The sequence below is a fragment of the Brachyistius frenatus genome, unplaced genomic scaffold (assembly GCF_029030835.1).
Source record: "Brachyistius frenatus isolate BFR_SWC_R1_liver_20210118 unplaced genomic scaffold, ASM2903083v1 Contig_18, whole genome shotgun sequence".
NCBI classification, from domain to species: domain Eukaryota; kingdom Metazoa; phylum Chordata; class Actinopteri; family Embiotocidae; genus Brachyistius; species Brachyistius frenatus.
In genome coordinates, this window is record NW_027210617.1 from 4446896 (window position 1) to 4463407 (window position 16512).

A 16512-nucleotide genomic window follows, 5' to 3' on the forward strand; every position below is an offset into this window, starting at 1 on the left:
TGACTAGTTGGCGGAGACATACAACTGCAAGGCGGTAATTCTAGTTTCATTTTATACTGTGCCATCGAATCCTCAGCTCTGTTTATTTTGTTCATCTTTGAATATTTGAAGAGAATTAGTCCTGATGCTTTTATGTTTAAAGATAATTAATTCATTAATCATTAAAATAATCAATGCATAATAAATGAAAAATATTCATCATCCCTCAGCAGTGTATGGATACATTAATTAAATGAGAAGAATGACATATTCCAGCCGTATTTCAAACAGGTCATGTTGTTTATCTACTCGTTGCCCCCCCCTCCCCCGCTGCTTCTGCTCACCACATGTTATGTTTAGCCCTAAAAATGAACTTTTACAAGGTTGAAGTAATAATCTGCAACATGTGCAACAGATATACAGTATATAGAGGATGGCCAAAATTTAGCTAAATATATTTATAAAGCCCACTCTGTTTAAACTTCAAATCTTAGCACCACCAGATCTGTATATCTAAGTATCTTTTTTGACGGAAAGCAAATCTCAAAAGCTGTTAAATGAGAAAACATATTTTACATTGATCGTAAGTCCCCAATACCATAGAGTACTTTTAAGAGGTGATATCTATAAATAGCAGTGTAAAACCAGAACAGCAGTGTCGTTAATTTAATTGTGTTCATTATGAATTTAGAATTTCTTCTCTCTGTCCTTGCCCAGGTGAGAGTGCGATGAGGAGATCTTTCAGAGTGTGAGGCCATGGGCTGCACCTCGGCCAAGCAGGTGTCGGCCGTGCCCAACGATGAGGAGGGACGCGGCAAGGCCTACAGCAATGGAGACCTCTTCACTGGTCAGTTCACACACGGATGTCAATAAAATCTCCACAGCTCCATTTCACTCAGTTAATTGCTCAGCGTAGACCCATTGCCTTGTCTGCCCCGAGGACTATGAGCTATAACGAAGAGAAAATATTTTCAGGGCAGAGTCTTAAGCGCTCCATTTGAGACGATTACAGTCAACACCGCCAGTTTTATTGGAGTCAGCGGTGTTGACAGTTCACATAAGAGAGAGGAAGTAACTAGTAAGCGAGACGGTGGTGTTCACTTGTGTCCTTTATGTTCTTAATGCTTTAGTCTTTGGAAGAAGACAGAGAGAGACTGAGAGCAATAGAAACATAAAGGTGAGGAGGGGTGTGACTAGAGAGGTGTGATGATGAGGTACAGGTATAGTTTGAGTACTACTTGTATTGTGGCTCTGGAGGAAGTTTTCCAATGTAAGGGATGCAGGGGGTTCTAATGAAAGACACAACTGAGGTGCATTGTGGGAAATGTGGAATTGTGTTTCTGGAGTTTGACCCTAAACTGCTTTAGACTCTTTTTAAGTTCTGTCTCTTGTGAGTGACCCATCATTATGGAAGTGCAGTCCCATTGTGCTGGAGTACCCCTTTAAACATTTCAATAAGTCATTAAAATCTGAAGTTCATGAACAGATACCTTATTAGTTTTCAAACAATGACTGGAAGATCAGTCTGAGGATCCTAACTCTTTGATTTGATTTATCTTGAGCAAGAAAGAAGAGAACTAAAGGCCTCGAAACAATTCAATTTAACAGAAATATTGGGAACGTCACTGTTTGCACAAATCAGACAACCTCTGACATGAGTCACAAGAGGTCACGAGAAGACTGCTTTGGGTCGTGAGACAAAACGCTTGGGAACAGTGATTTATACGTTTTTCAAGGTCAGTCATGAAACAAAACTGAAGCTGTCGTTCATCTATTTAAAAATTAGTTTTTCTATATCAAAATATAGACTGTAAGCATAACATCGTGACTATCAAGACACTCAGTCCTCATTTGCTCCCATGAATGTGAAAAATGACAACTCCCTTTAGGCAAGCGGTCCTTGATCTAATAGTTTTGATTAATTGAAAAATAACGGGCAGAATTATCAGTGATGAACGTAAATGTTAGTTGTAGCCTTGGCTTCGTCTGTCTGCAGCAGACGGTTGGGCAATGAGGGACGGAAATATAAGTGAACGGCAGAGAGAAAGAGATGACGGGTGGATGAGGGATTAACGGCGATTAAGAATTAGGAGCAACACTCTGGTAGAACTGCACACGGGCGGATGGATGTGGCAGATGACGATCGACAGGAGGTCCCCTCCGTCTGACTCCATCATCCTTGTCTCCCTCCTCTTCACCCTCTCTCAGCGCCCTCTCTTCGACTTCCTGCTCTTTTCCGGTCCCTTCAATTCCTCGCCTCTCCTCTCTGATTGCCTCGCACTCGCGTCTTCGTTCCCTCCTCGTCTTTTAAGGAGCAGCAGAGCGGGTCAGGAGATGAGAGGGAGCGATGGGAGGAGTGGAGCATTTTCCTTGAGAGAGGAAGGGAGAGTGACGTGGGTTGACACTGCTGTTTCTTTTTTTTTTTTTTTTTTTTCCTTCCTCCTTCTCCTCGATTTCTCCGTCTCCTTTAGATCCCCTCTTCCCTTCCCCTGCTCAAGGCCCCATTCCTCTCTTCCTCGTTCTCTCTGTCACACTATTTTGGGTCTCGACACCCACGTCCCTCCCTCCTCTCTTCCTGCCTTCGTCTCCCAGTGTTTCTTCTCTCGAGCTCCTTCCTCTCTTCTCTGGCACAACACTGGGTCAGAACCTTGTGTCCTTTCACATCCCTTCCTCCCTCATTCTCCCATCCAGCCCCCTCGTCTTGCTGTCAATTGGTTAAAGGGGAATCCAGAGTGGTGGAGGCTGGGATAGGCGACTATTTGAGCTTGTCTGCAAGTGTGTACTGGGAGATGGAAGATGGAAGTGACCTGGATAGTGTGGATTAGTGATCCCAGGCCACTACCCCTAATAGCATCTCCTGTCTCACCCCTTCTTTCCTATTCATCTTATCCTTGCCCACTCTTATCTTTGCTTCTTTTTTACATCTAGCTTTCTAACTTCACAGCATTGACACAAACTGTGTAGTCATTCTTTCCCACTTGACTCATTGCCCTTTCCAACCCCAGTCGAACTGGCTCACTGCATCAGGTTTACTTCTCCTGATTGAGGCGGTAAAGATTGGTCGGTCCGCCCGCTTTGCCTACATACATACGTTTACCCGCAGTGGACTGTGTGTCAGTTTGTTTGCATTTGTGTCTGTTGGTGTGTGTCATGTATCAGTGTTTAGCTCGACAGTGAGCCATCCTCTTGCTCACACTGATCCGCCTCCAACAGATTGTCTGCCAGTCAGTCTGTCCTTGTGTGTGTGTGTGTGTGTGTGTGTGTGTGTGTGTGTGTGTGTGTGTGTGTGTGTGTGTGTGTGTGTGTGTGTGTGTGTGTGTCCCAGATATTCGGGCTGCCCACTCCATCAGACTCCGGCCACTAACCCTAACCTCCCCTCCCCTCCCCTCCCCCAACTCTCGGTCGCTCTCGCACAATAACCGGAAAAGGCTGAGCTCCATTACACAAACACTGAAGGACGAAAAGGGAAAAATAGCAACACTCTCCACAACATTGATGTCTGTGATAATCCCAGTGAGAGGAGATCGGAGCAGAGACGGTAGTAGTAGTAGATAGACATGTAGTTCTGCATGTGTTTATGATTGCAAATGTGGCTCCCTATTTAAAAAAAAAACCAAAAATAAAATGGCATGCAGATTTCCCTGTTTAATTGTGCCTTGTTACGAGGATGAAGCAGCTGAGTGGTTTGATAGTCTGTCCTTCTCACTCTGTGTATCATGCAGAGAAAATTGTAAGACAGATCAGATTTACTATTTGGATTGCTGATACTGTAATGTTTAAGGTTGCAGGGAGTCAAACAGCATTGCTCTTAACTGATTGTTTTATTCGTGCTTCAAAGAAATGCAGGCATTTCAGTCATACTTAGCTTTCTTTATCATACTGCTAAATGAGAAGTCAGACCACGAACATATTATCTCACACAATTGAAAAAGAGCTCAAGAGAACAACTACGTCCTCGAATTAAGTTTTTGTGACGTTGGATTTCAGAGAATTCTCCCTCAAGGAACATAAACTCTGAATGACAACCCAAACTCCCAACAAATACCGTTTTTGTGAAAGCTGTATGGCGAGTAAAAACAATTCCTCTTTGGGGCAGTAGACAGAAATAAGAGAAGCAAGCTGTTGACCCGAAGGTCACCAGTTCAATCCCCGAGCTGGCAGGATAAATTTGGCACCAGGAGGTGAGAGCAGCCCTTGATGTCCCTCATTATCACTGCTGAAGTGCCCTTTAACAAGGCGACTCAGCTGCTCCAGTGGAGCTGCTTCAGGAGCTGGCTGAGGTTAAAACTGGGGTTGTACTGGGCAGCTTCCAGGTGTGAGTGTGGAGCAGGATCTTCATGGAAAAGAGTATTAGTGTCCAGTGGGTTAACCCTAGTTTAAAGAAGAAAAGATGAAACACATACGTTCAACTTTTCGTCAGTGGAGGGGACTAAAAAGACAACAAATTAAATTAACCAACGCATGCAGTCATGCACAGGCTGCTATATGACAATGCAATAATTATATATGCATCTTTAAATACATATTGGCAAATGCACAGGCACATTGATGTGTCTGAATATTCTTAATGACCTCACCTGACTAGAACTGCTTCATGTTATTATGAACCCGGCACATGACTCTTTTCTGTTTCTGTGCACTGCTAGCATTATAGGAATAATTTCCCGTCTTCATATGAACAGGGGAAAACTCTGTCTGTCCATTGTCAATGAGGATAGAAGTTCTCTGAAATCTGTCGGCACATTTAAGATCACTGAAAAGAACAAGTCCTGAAATCACCACCATGTGTTGTCTGTTCCTTACTGAATGAATCGGTTCAATTCACAGATGCATCCAAAAGCAAGTCAGTCCATGATAACATCCTCTATGTGTAACCTCGTCACCGTCACAGAGCAGATGCTCGGCTTCATAATAAGGCGTAATCTGTCTGTGTTCCAGCAGGCCCCAAAATGTATGCAAATTAAACATTAAATTTGATTGAAGCCATACTCGTCAATTATTAAAGGGTGTCCTCAGATTCATGTAATCTGAAGTTTTGATAACATTGAAAGTGTGCGACATGAGCTGATGAATTTCATTAGAGACGAGCTCAAACTGGCTTTATCAAAAAAATAGAACTGAAGTTGACATATGACCAGACAGACATCACTGGTCGTAAAGTCTGACTGCACTTATCAGTGTTACTGTCATGTCTGTCTCCTGTGTATACTTTCAGATAGCCGCCTCATTTTACTGTTCACTGATAGTTTTCAGACGCATCACAGCTAACACAGATTACTAACTTAATGCATATCATTGCTGGTGGAAACTGAACCTTTCCTGCTGTTGTTGCTTCAATAAAAGCTTTCTAAATGCGACCACTCCAGCGCCTTTTTTTTAGTGAAGAAGCAGGGATGTGCCATGTTATTGTACACAATAATATCGGCATTATATTTAATATGATTGTGAAAATTCTTTTATTCATAGTGAGGGTGGGCACGGTGGTGCAGTGGTTAGCACTGTCGCCTCACAGACGGAAGGTTCTGGGTTCAGCTTGGGTTTGCATGTTCTCCCTTTGCTTGCATGGGTGTTCTCCGGGTGCTCCAGCTTCCTCCCCATCATCCAAAGACATGCATGTAAGGTTGTCTAGCGAGGATGTGCCCCACCTTCCCCCAACTCTGAAAAATAATTTTAGGGCCTTATTGCCCGCTCGTTTTTGTCACAGTTAGCAGAGCTTTGTTAGCAGTCACATTCAGCTGATGAGACGACTGCTCCTGTATGGTCAATGAATGTTGAGGGGTGTTTTGCATGAATATGTAATGTATAATTTATTCTTATGTGGCCTCATAAAAGACCAGGAGAGATATGTTAATAATCAATCAGTAGCACCAGAAAACCTATGATTTAATTATATGATACATATTTCTACATTAGTCGGCTGTCTTCAGCAGGTCCATAGTAACTCAGAGGATCAGCAGAAATTTCAAATGGCTTAATTTTAATATTTTCTTATTTGTTTTGAGTTAGCACTGCAGGTTTCTGATTATTCTGTTCCCGCTTTTTATCATTTCATACCCGCCAGCAAAAGGCATGACATTCATCTTTGTACAAAATATTATCCACAGTGATTCCCACTTGATGGAGATGTATGTGTGTGTGTGTGTGTGTGTGTGTGTGTGTGTGTGTGTGTGTGTGTGTGTGTGTGTGTGTGTGTGTGTGTGTGTGTGTGTGTGTGTGTGTGTGTGTGTGTTAGAGATGAGACTTTGTGTTCAGGTGTAAATGTCATGACCAGGCTCGGGATGGCCTCGAGCCAGACTGGCCAGAGGGAGGACACGCAGCAGGAAGGACAGAGTGACTTAGCCACAGGCCAGGCAGGACAGCCAGAGCAGTGGGACCACAAACACACACTCAGTCACTCACACATGTACACTTGCCCAAAAAAGGCTATTTAAATGACTCACACCCATACAAACGCTGCGCTTGCATCAAACGACAAACGGACTGATTCAAAGACACGACCTCATCTGAAATAGAAACACACTCGTGCGCACATGCACACGCCCTCGTGCACACACAGTGACTGTTGGTACCTTCAGGTCAGCGCAGAGCCGCGGTCTCTAATCAGAGATGAGAAAGATGTCCACATCACAAAAATCACGGCTTCTCAAAATAGTTCTTCCCTTTCATCTCTCCTCTCTCCGACGGTTTCCCTCCCTCTCACCCAAGGCGAGCCCAGCATCGGCGTGACGAAACACCCTTGTCATCTCTTGTGACAATGACTGCCACACACACGCACACACACACACACACACACACACACACACACACACACACACCACGTACATAGCATGACCGGATTTTGCTCCTATCTAAACTGAAGGAAAGTCTGTGATGTGATGAGTCTTGATTGGTGTAAGCTGGGTCACTTTGATCTATAACCATCACATTAAGCTTGGTGATGATCCGGTGACAGGAGCAGAACATTCACACAATTTAACCTGTCAGGCTGCAGCTCACCCAAATTACATAATGACATTTCCCTCAATTCCTGCTTGAAATTGTGCATTTAGATCTATTTAAGTACCCGGCAGGCAGCAGCAGCTAATTTTACCCCTTCTATTCATCTTTATCCACCTTAAAATACAGATTTTATAGCTTGAAATTTATGTGGATTACCCCTTTACAATGCAGGACAGCAGAGGAAATGGCTCCTAATTCTGTTTCCTGCCGTGGAACTGTGTGTTTACAGAGCACATCTAAGCTGGGTGAGCCTGTGCTGTGTTAGAAAACTGTTCGTGCACGTGTCTGCGTGTTGAGACAGGAGCCGCTGTGCTCTGACTCGTTTACATTCCTGAGACAAACAGCAGAAAGGTAGTCGGCATTTCTTTCTCTTAATCTCTGCCAGCTTCCCTCCTTGTTTTTTTCCCCCCCTCAAATTATTTAAAATAAATGGTGGTTATCTGACAATTGCAGGCCATGTTTGGCTCTACAGTGACACACGTGTGAGATGTAGAGACTCCAGGTGATGTTACGCACACACACACACACACACACACACACACACACACACACACACACACACACACACACACACACACACACACACACACATACTGCAAACACACAGGTGATCCAGGTGCGGGCCGATTGTGAGCAGCCGAGCGGAGGAAGGGTTGAACCTTTCAGCTGGGTACAAAGGAGCGCAGACAGACACTCGGATAAACCGACAGACAGAGTCACTGCTGATAGAGCGAGGGCAAAAATACAGAGTGTGCTACAGATAAAGCAGACTGCTCTGCATCTGTATGTATGTATTCCTCAGCTTCTCGGCTGCTTCATCAGTTTAATATCCAACAATCAGGTAGTCAGCCAAAATGCCTCTGTGCTTATATTGTTGTACTCAAGGTTAGGTGGGGTTCAGTCTTATGTCAACATGCTGTAGGTGGAGTTTTTAGACATCACATCATTTAATATCATAGTCAGATTTATGATGATATCGTGGTATGAGCACCACTGGAGGTCTTTTGTGAGCCATTAGTGCTGAAATAGTTGTTCAGATGTGTTTCCAATTTACAATATAGCGGACTGTATTTATTTTTTTATATATAGTTCATCGTAAATGAGGGTGTGGTTTCTAACAGTTGTAATTGCCTCTGATCAGTACAGACCTTCTCAATAGTGAGCAGTTCCTTAAGTTTTCTGTTTTTTAAAATTGTAGGTTAAATATTTTTGAATATTTGATGGTATGTTTGGTCAAAATAAGAGTCTCTTAATTTTTTATCAAAATGAACTGATTATATATTGTTGTTCAGAAACACATTAATGGCCATAAGTCAAGAATTGATAGACTAATTATGACAAAGTTTCACACAAATGTTTAATAGAATAAGATAATGAAGTGATGAAATTGAAAATCCAAAAGACCAAAGGTCAGTTTTGCTGTGACAGGATAGTGTTCTGTAAAAACACTTTTCTGGCCATAACTCGGGAACAGAGGGCGAGATTGTGACCATATTTCACATTTGGTCAGAGACTGAATTTTTGGTGTTTACCTTGAAACTGTGCTTATGTATAAATCGTGTTGTGCTGTCAAGATGTGTGTGAAGATCCACGTTTTAGAATTTGTAGGTTCTTTGCAGCAACATCTATATTTCAAGGATCGTCTACTGTCATGGCTACAACTTTATCGGCTAAATTCCTTCAAAGTCTTCATTATTAATTGAGTCTGAACTTGACTGGTTGCCACTTTGTTGGATAATTGTAAAATAATCAGCATGACTCATTGTAGCATACAGTTTAACCCGGAGGGGAAAAGCAATGTTGTTGTGATGTTAGTAGAAGATGTCAGGCTCAGAGTGTATCCTAAGATTAATGTTGTAGTAATATCTGCATGTTAAATCACTATGATATTTCTTTTTGGACAAAGATATGCCCTACAATCTTGATGACAATCAAGTGTTATAATTAGTTTGCTTATGGTAAATGTAACATCTGTTTGTCCTGAATAATGCAGGACAACCAGTTACACATTTCACTTCTGTGACCTGACAGATCTTCTGGTTATGAATCTGGATGTATTTGAGCTATTCTTAGGTTAATTATATGGGATTGAGACAGTAATATGTGTAACCCTGTATCAGTACGACATGCGTAATGCCAGGTTTATTGTCCTATTATTTTAGTACTGGGTGTGGTGGCTGCGCCGTGCGGAAGTGTTACCTCTCCCACTGCCACTGAGCCTGTCTTAACTGTCTAAATTGTCCATGTAGCCTAGAGGCTGTTCAACTGATGTTTAATCCCCTCCAGCTCTGCTCCTTCTTATCTGTACACTCTTCCTCTTCTTTCCTTCCCTCTTGTCTCTTCTCTCTCCTCTCGTATTTCACGTACACGCTACACATGTATTCCCTCTCGCTGTCTCTCGGTTGTAGCTTTCTCAGATGAGCTGCCGTAGCTGAAATGGAAAGGAGATGACTCGTATCCTCCTACTTATACCTCAGCTGTCGTGTCTGCTTTCTAAAGCGCTGCGTCAGATCTTGGTTATCAGATTACCTCTGACAAATTAGAAATGGAATCGATGGAATAGTCACCAGTCATGTTAATGTAATACAGTGAGAGTACTGGGTGGTTCTATTATTCTGGCCTTTCAAATAATATAGACCAGGACGGATAAAAATAATTTTGGTCAGTGTTTCTTTGTAGGAGACGAATGAATATATGTTATTGTTTGTTTCCTTTCAGTCTTTTTTATTTTATTTTATTTTATTTTTTTATCTCCTTTAATAATTTCCTCCTCTCTCTGCAAATTTCTCTCTTCTCAGATGAATACAAGATGAAGGGAGTGGAGGAGGTGAAGTACATGAGAGGGGATGAAAACAGAGTGAATGCACGCAACCAGGAGAACCTGGTGAGACACACACACACACACACACACACACACACACACACACACACACACACGCACACGCACACACGTACGTACGTCCACGTCCAGTGACAGCCCATCATCCGCACACAGACTCAGACCTTTTACTGACAGTTCATCAGCTCAAGCAAACAGGCTCGTGTTTGTGTCCAAAGGCAGCTCCGTCAAACCTCACCGGCCCGCACATACATGCGCATTGTCTCTTACACAAGCACAAACACACAAAGGGGCACCTCGCACACAGGTAGAGAAAACATGCTGGCGTGTGAGGAATGTGTGGGCTGATCACTTGGTTGGTTGGACTCCCTCCTTGCAAAACTTTTAGGTCTTGAACAGTGTAAAGAAGTGTTACATGAAGTTATTTTTCTGTAAAACTTTGCCAAAATCTTGCAAACAATTGGATCCCTCTTGTACAGTAATGGGAATTTTTTTTTATAAATTGAGACACATTAACAATCTAAATTTAAAGCTCGGGCAGATTTACGTCCTCATCACATCATTAAAAAACTGAAAAGTTTGATACTGAGTAAACTTGAGAGCCTGTTTTCTTTTTCCATAAATCAGGTCTGCCTGACATCCTGGCAAGCGAGCCATAAACTATATCATAAATCACACTGCCACAAATTATATTACTATACCTAAAAAAGAAAAAAGGTTTGCGAAAGTAAGTGGCTACAACCACCTGTGAAACTCGCTGCTTATAACCCCCGCATCACAGGAGGTTTTAAATGAAGACATCAGGTAAGGTACTGCAGATTTTTGTTTGTTCATTAGTTGCAAATATAATTATTCAACTCTTTTTAAGACATGAAGCATTTTCACAAAATCTCTTCAATTCAACCAACACTCAGCAAAGGTCATAACATTATTTTTAAGCTGTAAAATTGTTGTAGCTGCTGCTGTTGCGAGAGCCAAACCACATTTTTGCGCAGCGAGATAACCTCCAGTGCAGCCACTGCATGTGGTCAGAGCAGTATTTGTTTCTTACTACGTGTCGTTACTGTGGGTGTTTCCTTTCAGACATGAATACACACACACACACACACACACACACACACACACACACACACACACACACACACACACACACACACACACACACACACACACACACACACACACACACACACACACACAGTGAGTTGTGAAAGGTGCATGTTGCAGAGTTTTTAGATGTTCAGAATCATGGAAACGTTTCACTAGCAGAAAACTGCGCACAGAAACATGGAAGGGTGTGTAAGTTGACTGACCTTCATCAGAGTTGATAAGTAGTTTTATTAGACCTGCCCCATGTTGCATGCCTGTCATGCAGTGCCAGCTGGGGGTGGGAGTAATGTGATAATCCAGGTTGGATGTGACGTTGGCTTTGAGTGGCGTAGCTGATGCTGATATCAGTTGTTTGTTGCTGGGTTGTTTTTTTTTTTACCTGTATTATTTGCTGGTAATGAAAACTAATGGTGTGTGCATGTGTTTCCAGGAGAAGAGTAATGCACAGTACAGGGGCAAACAGCAGAAAGAGGTTGCTGCAGCTAACATCAAGTCGAAGTAAGTGATCAGCAGCAGCTGGTAGCAATGTATAAAATATATGATGTGTTCATTTATGGGGATCTGTGATGACTTGAACACTCTATCGCAAATATTGTTAAAGGGTCAGTTCACCCAAATTCCAAAAAATAATGCCCTCTTCACAATTCGAAATAACCATGCTGCCATTTTGGTTTAAACTGAGCAGGTTTTGAGATATCCCCCTTTCTCTGCTCCCATGTGGTCCTCAAAACACAGAAAGTTTTCTTTGAAGAAACAATGTTGCAGTAACTCTGAGTATTCCACAAACCTCAATGTAAACAGCTGCTCTTCTCATGGTGAAAAACTAAATTTAAGCCAATATGGACTGAAAAAATTTAATTTGAAAACGTCTCAAGATTTACAAATCAAGACAACTAAGCAAACTTCGTCTGCTGAGGAAGACCGTGGGACACGATGAAAAGCTCCAGAAAAGGTGCTATATAAACTCGTGAGATTGTTTTGCAAACTCAGGGAACAGTTTTCATAAAAATTGATGTAATAAGTAGTTTCAATGAAAAGATACTGAAATTTCTTGTTCTTGAAGTGTGTTGCAATTTGGCTGAACTGACGCTTTGATAAGCTGTTACATCCATTAAGATGCGACTTCAGTATGTTAATGTTATGATGTGTGCAGTAAGTGATATTTTGTGTCTGGCTTTTGTATTGCTGCCTCTTGGCCAACCTCAGACTCCGTGTTTGTGTTTGTATATATATGTATACATGATGGTTGCTGCTGGTTGCAGAGTATTTAGCCTTTGGATTAGAGGCTTGGTTAATACTTGATCAAATAATTATTTAAAATCTTCCACAGCCTCCCAGCCCAACGATTTCTCACGCTGCGGTGACAACTGTGTGTGCATATGTGTGTGTGTGTGTGTGTGTGTGTGTGTGTGTGTGTGTGTGTGTGTGTGTGTGTGTGTGTGTGTGTGTGTGTGTGTGTGTGTGTGTGTGTGTGTGTGTGTGTGTGTGCTGTGTGGGGGGTGTAATGGAAAATTCTCGTGATGTATTTGTTGCCTCCCTTCTCCACCTCATCTGCAACCTCCAACTTCCTCTCCCCCTCTCTCCTGCTTTCCCATTCGTCTCTCTCTCTCCCTCCCTGTGTCTCAGTATTCACACGTCAGAGAGCCAGCAGGAATTTTTCAGGATGCTGGATGAGAAGATTGAGAAGGTGAGGGGCGGCGGGGGCTGTGTGTATGCATGCGTGTTTGCATGGTTTTAATGGTTGGGGGCGGGGGGTGCAAGGAGTGGATCTCGGAGCGTTTAAGGAAACAGCTGGGTCTTGTATTTTTTAAAGAGACAGGCTCTACAGCAACAACATCCATTAGTCCACGTTGTTATTCTGTGTACGAGCTCAACACTGAACTTCGAATGCGTGAGGGGGAGGAACAGGTGATCACTGCAGTGAGGAGTACTTGGTACACTTAGTCTGCCACTTGAATTACACTGCGAGGTCATGCACAGTCACAAGCAGCCAACGCTGGATTCAGCTTTCATATGATCCCTTTAATTTTACAACTGTGCCATGAAACACATCGGCGTATTTTAAGCGGTGGCTGGGAGAGGATTTGGGTCCTTTACCTGAGTGAACGTAAATATATCACAAAGTGTGTTTCGATCCACCTGTTTTGTGCACGTAAAAAAGCCTGACTCGAAACGGTAAAATAAATATTTAAATGTTGAAATATTGCAAAAAAGTTTTTAGGCTTTAGGGATGTGGAAAAGTTGGTTTATCACCATTAATATTGCTACATTTTATTTTTTTGTTTAGGTGAATGCACAACATTTTTTTATCAGTAATATACATTTTAAAGTTGCTATACTCAATATTGTTATATAAGCAATGGATCAAATAATTCAGTGTATTAAGAAATGGATTCAATATAGCAATCCACAGAGGATTACTCTCTGACTCGGCAGTTCCTCTTAGCCCTACAGAGCGCTTTAATGCCTTTCAGAACAATGTTTTGGTTGTCCGGCTGGCAAAGTTACTGGTTTAGTTCCATCTCACTTCTTATATCAGAAAAAAAAAGGCTCTGATAAAACCAGGGCTATACACCAACAGCAGACAGACAACGTTAGCAACAAGCTGACGGAGCATTTAGCTACTTAAAAGTCAGCTTTCTTATTCAGAAGTACGTGGAGAGCAAAACAAATCTAGAAAGAGAGTGAATATTGGAGTAAATTTCTGAGGTGGCCATAAATACAACTCCAAATGAAGGATAATGTGGCTCCATGCAGTATAGTAGGCAGCTGTTTGCGACCATGTTCAACACATTAATGTTGTAAGGTTAGAATATGTTAATGTTGTCCAAAAAAAAAGTGTTAATGCAAATTTAATTACCTTAAAAACAACCTGGTAGTTTAATCAAACATGGTGCATCATGAGTGCATAGTGAAACCTGAATATGAAAAAGAAAAAAATACAAACAAATGTATCTGTCAAGTAAAAATAAATGCAATATTTTTATTTCAAAAGTAGTAACACTTTAAAATAACATGAAATAGAAATAAAAGCACTTGTGTAAATGTACCACTGATTTTCAGGGTCATTCTAAGGCAACATGTGTTTTTAATCCTTAATTGAAAAAGAGAGAGTGCATGGTTTGACATGCTGTTAGAGAAGCTGTGGGGAGGAGAGGAAGGCAGTCGATTTAGCGCCGCATCTTGATGGAAGAAACAAAACAACATTACTGCCCACCTGTCAGCACTTTACTGCCTCATCTAGCACGTTCTACTCCGGTACCTGCAAATAGACGAGGGTTTGTTTTAACATGACTGGAGTAACAGGTGCGTGGTTTTTTTTGGTGCATTCAGACAGTTCAGAGTCTTTTTAAGTAGGTTATTACTGAGTACACTTAACTGGAACAAATTAGACTCTGGGAAAAAAAAAACTAAATTATGCACATCTCTTCTCACTCATCCTTTTCTTTCTTCAGGGGAGAGACTACTGTTCAGAGGAGGAGGAGGAGGAGGAAGAAGATGGGACATAGCACAGAGGCCCCAAAAAGTAACCTCCACAGAGAGCCTCACTCTCTCTCTGTGTGTGTGTGTGTGTGTGTGTGTGTGTGTGTGTGTGTGTGTGTGTGTGTGTGTGTGTGTGTGTGTGTGTGTGTGTGTGTGTGTGTGTGTGTGTGTGTGTGTGTGTGTGTGTGTGTGTGTGTGTGTGTGTGTGTGTGTGTGTGTGTGTCGCGTGCGTGTACGTGTGTGTGTGTGTGCTTATGAGAGACAGAGAGAGACCGAAAGAGAAAGAAAGAGCAATCAGTGTTTTACCAATGGGACGTTGATGTGACGGGACAATGTGTTGGTATGAATATGTGTGAGTTTTTAAACATATGACAAAGATAGTACTTTAAGCGCAAATGAAAGAGTGGGGGATGCATGAGAGACAGAGAATATGGAAAAGAAAACTTTCTTCACAGACTACAGCCCTCCTCTCGTAGCGCCCTGAGCGGACAGATGAAGGTGGCAGAGCGATGAAGGGACAGACAGATGAAAGGAGGGAGAGATGGAGGAGGGCGTGTTGACGGATGGACACATCGTCGTGAGCAGAGCGAAGGACTCGCCACGGTCGGGTCAAACGGTTATTTCCTCAAGTGGGACAACGACAGCTTCTGAACCCTCCATCTGTCCTTTCCTATCTGTCCGTCTCTCCTTCCGAGGTCCGATCCTGAATATTTAAACCCTGCAATTGGACAAAGGAACTCCCAAATATGGACAAACATCTTGCTGGGTGTGTGGAGGACTGAGAGACACACAAATAGAGAAGAGAGGAAGCCCAGGGAGGAAAAGATGCTAAAGGCAGAGGAGTTACGTAACGCCACCTGGATCCACACTGAATTTTCTGGGCCTACCTATCGACAGTCAGGCTGACCAGGGCCACGACGGACTGAGAGAATGGGTGAGGGAGGGTGAGGGAAGGTGAAGAAGATATTTTAATAAGAGAGAGTAGGGAGCGAGCTGGTCGATTAAGAAACTCTAAACTCCTCCTGCCTTCCGAAGTCAAGGACCTTTATTTTTTATTTTTGTTTCTGTTCCGCAAGCCACTCATTCAGTTTTATTTTCCTTTTTCTGATGTTTATTCTTTGGTTTGTTTGATTCTTGGCCTCCATTGTAGTGTATCATCGTCATCATCATCAAAATCATTATCATCCTCATCACCACAACAGGCAGACTGAAGCTGTATAACTCGGTGCATCTGTGTCTCAACCCAATCCATCCTCCCTCATGTACCATAACATTTGTGGTTCCCAGCTTACAAGCACACACCCAGAGTCTTATATTGTACATAAGGTAACGCACCCTCATTCCAACACACCTTTGCGTGAACATATAAATCACACAAACATACACACATTATTTGATACCCTTCATGTCACCAGCAGACTGTCATGCACATCAATCAGAGGTATTCCTTAAAGCTCCATATTCCTGCTTTGGTTCAGTGTTCACACACATTCATACACATTCTGGCACTGAAGCAGCAAACTGGGCTGAGCTCGAGGGGAGGATGCCCGGTTACCGTGGAGACACAGACCTGATCACGTTTTTTTTTTGGTTGTTTTTTTTTTTTTTTTTTTTTGCTGTCATCTTTACTGGATACTTCCTGTCGTATTATTTTGAATACTTATTTTCTATTAAAAATAAAAACGCAGAAGCTCTGATCGTGCATGGCATTTTAATGTGTGCGTGCGTGTGCGTGTTGTGAGCTGAGTAATAGAGTGCCTTCATGCTGGCAGTGTACCGAGGAGCATGAAGTCAGTCTGTTTCCCTGTGGTCATGCTGCCTACAGCCATGCAGTCAGAGCAGATTCATTCAGAACTGCAAGACTGTGTTATGCCACCTGCTGGCACAGTATTAGTACTGCAGTCTAGTGGGCTCCGTGTTCCTGTCAACAAAAAAATGCATTTTGCATGTAGTTAAATACGCAATATGTGTGCAGGCAGGTGTTTTAGAATTTCCTAGATCTTTTCTTCTTTGGTTCAAATAAATCAAGTTAAGCACAAAAACTCTCCCGAGGGAATAAATCTGTAATCAAATATGGCTGGTGAAAATTCAAGAAACATGTT

General features: G+C 42.3%; 1 protein-coding gene across 2 annotated transcripts in view; it reads left to right on the forward strand.

Moving 5' to 3' along the window:
- The window catches only part of LOC138618914 (uncharacterized protein C1orf21 homolog), a 29358-nt gene extending 13251 nt beyond the window's left edge, over positions 1-16107 (forward strand). For both annotated transcript variants that reach the window (XM_069695006.1, XM_069695005.1), the window contains 5 exons: positions 697-826; positions 9777-9862; positions 11358-11425; positions 12554-12614; positions 14383-16107. In XM_069695006.1, the coding sequence (XP_069551107.1) occupies positions 736-826; positions 9777-9862; positions 11358-11425; positions 12554-12614; positions 14383-14436 (360 nt within the window). In that variant the 5' untranslated portion in view covers positions 697-735 and the 3' untranslated portion in view covers positions 14437-16107. The remainder of the gene's footprint in view (positions 1-696; positions 827-9776; positions 9863-11357; positions 11426-12553; positions 12615-14382) is intronic.
- The last annotated feature ends 405 nt before the right edge of the window (positions 16108-16512 follow it).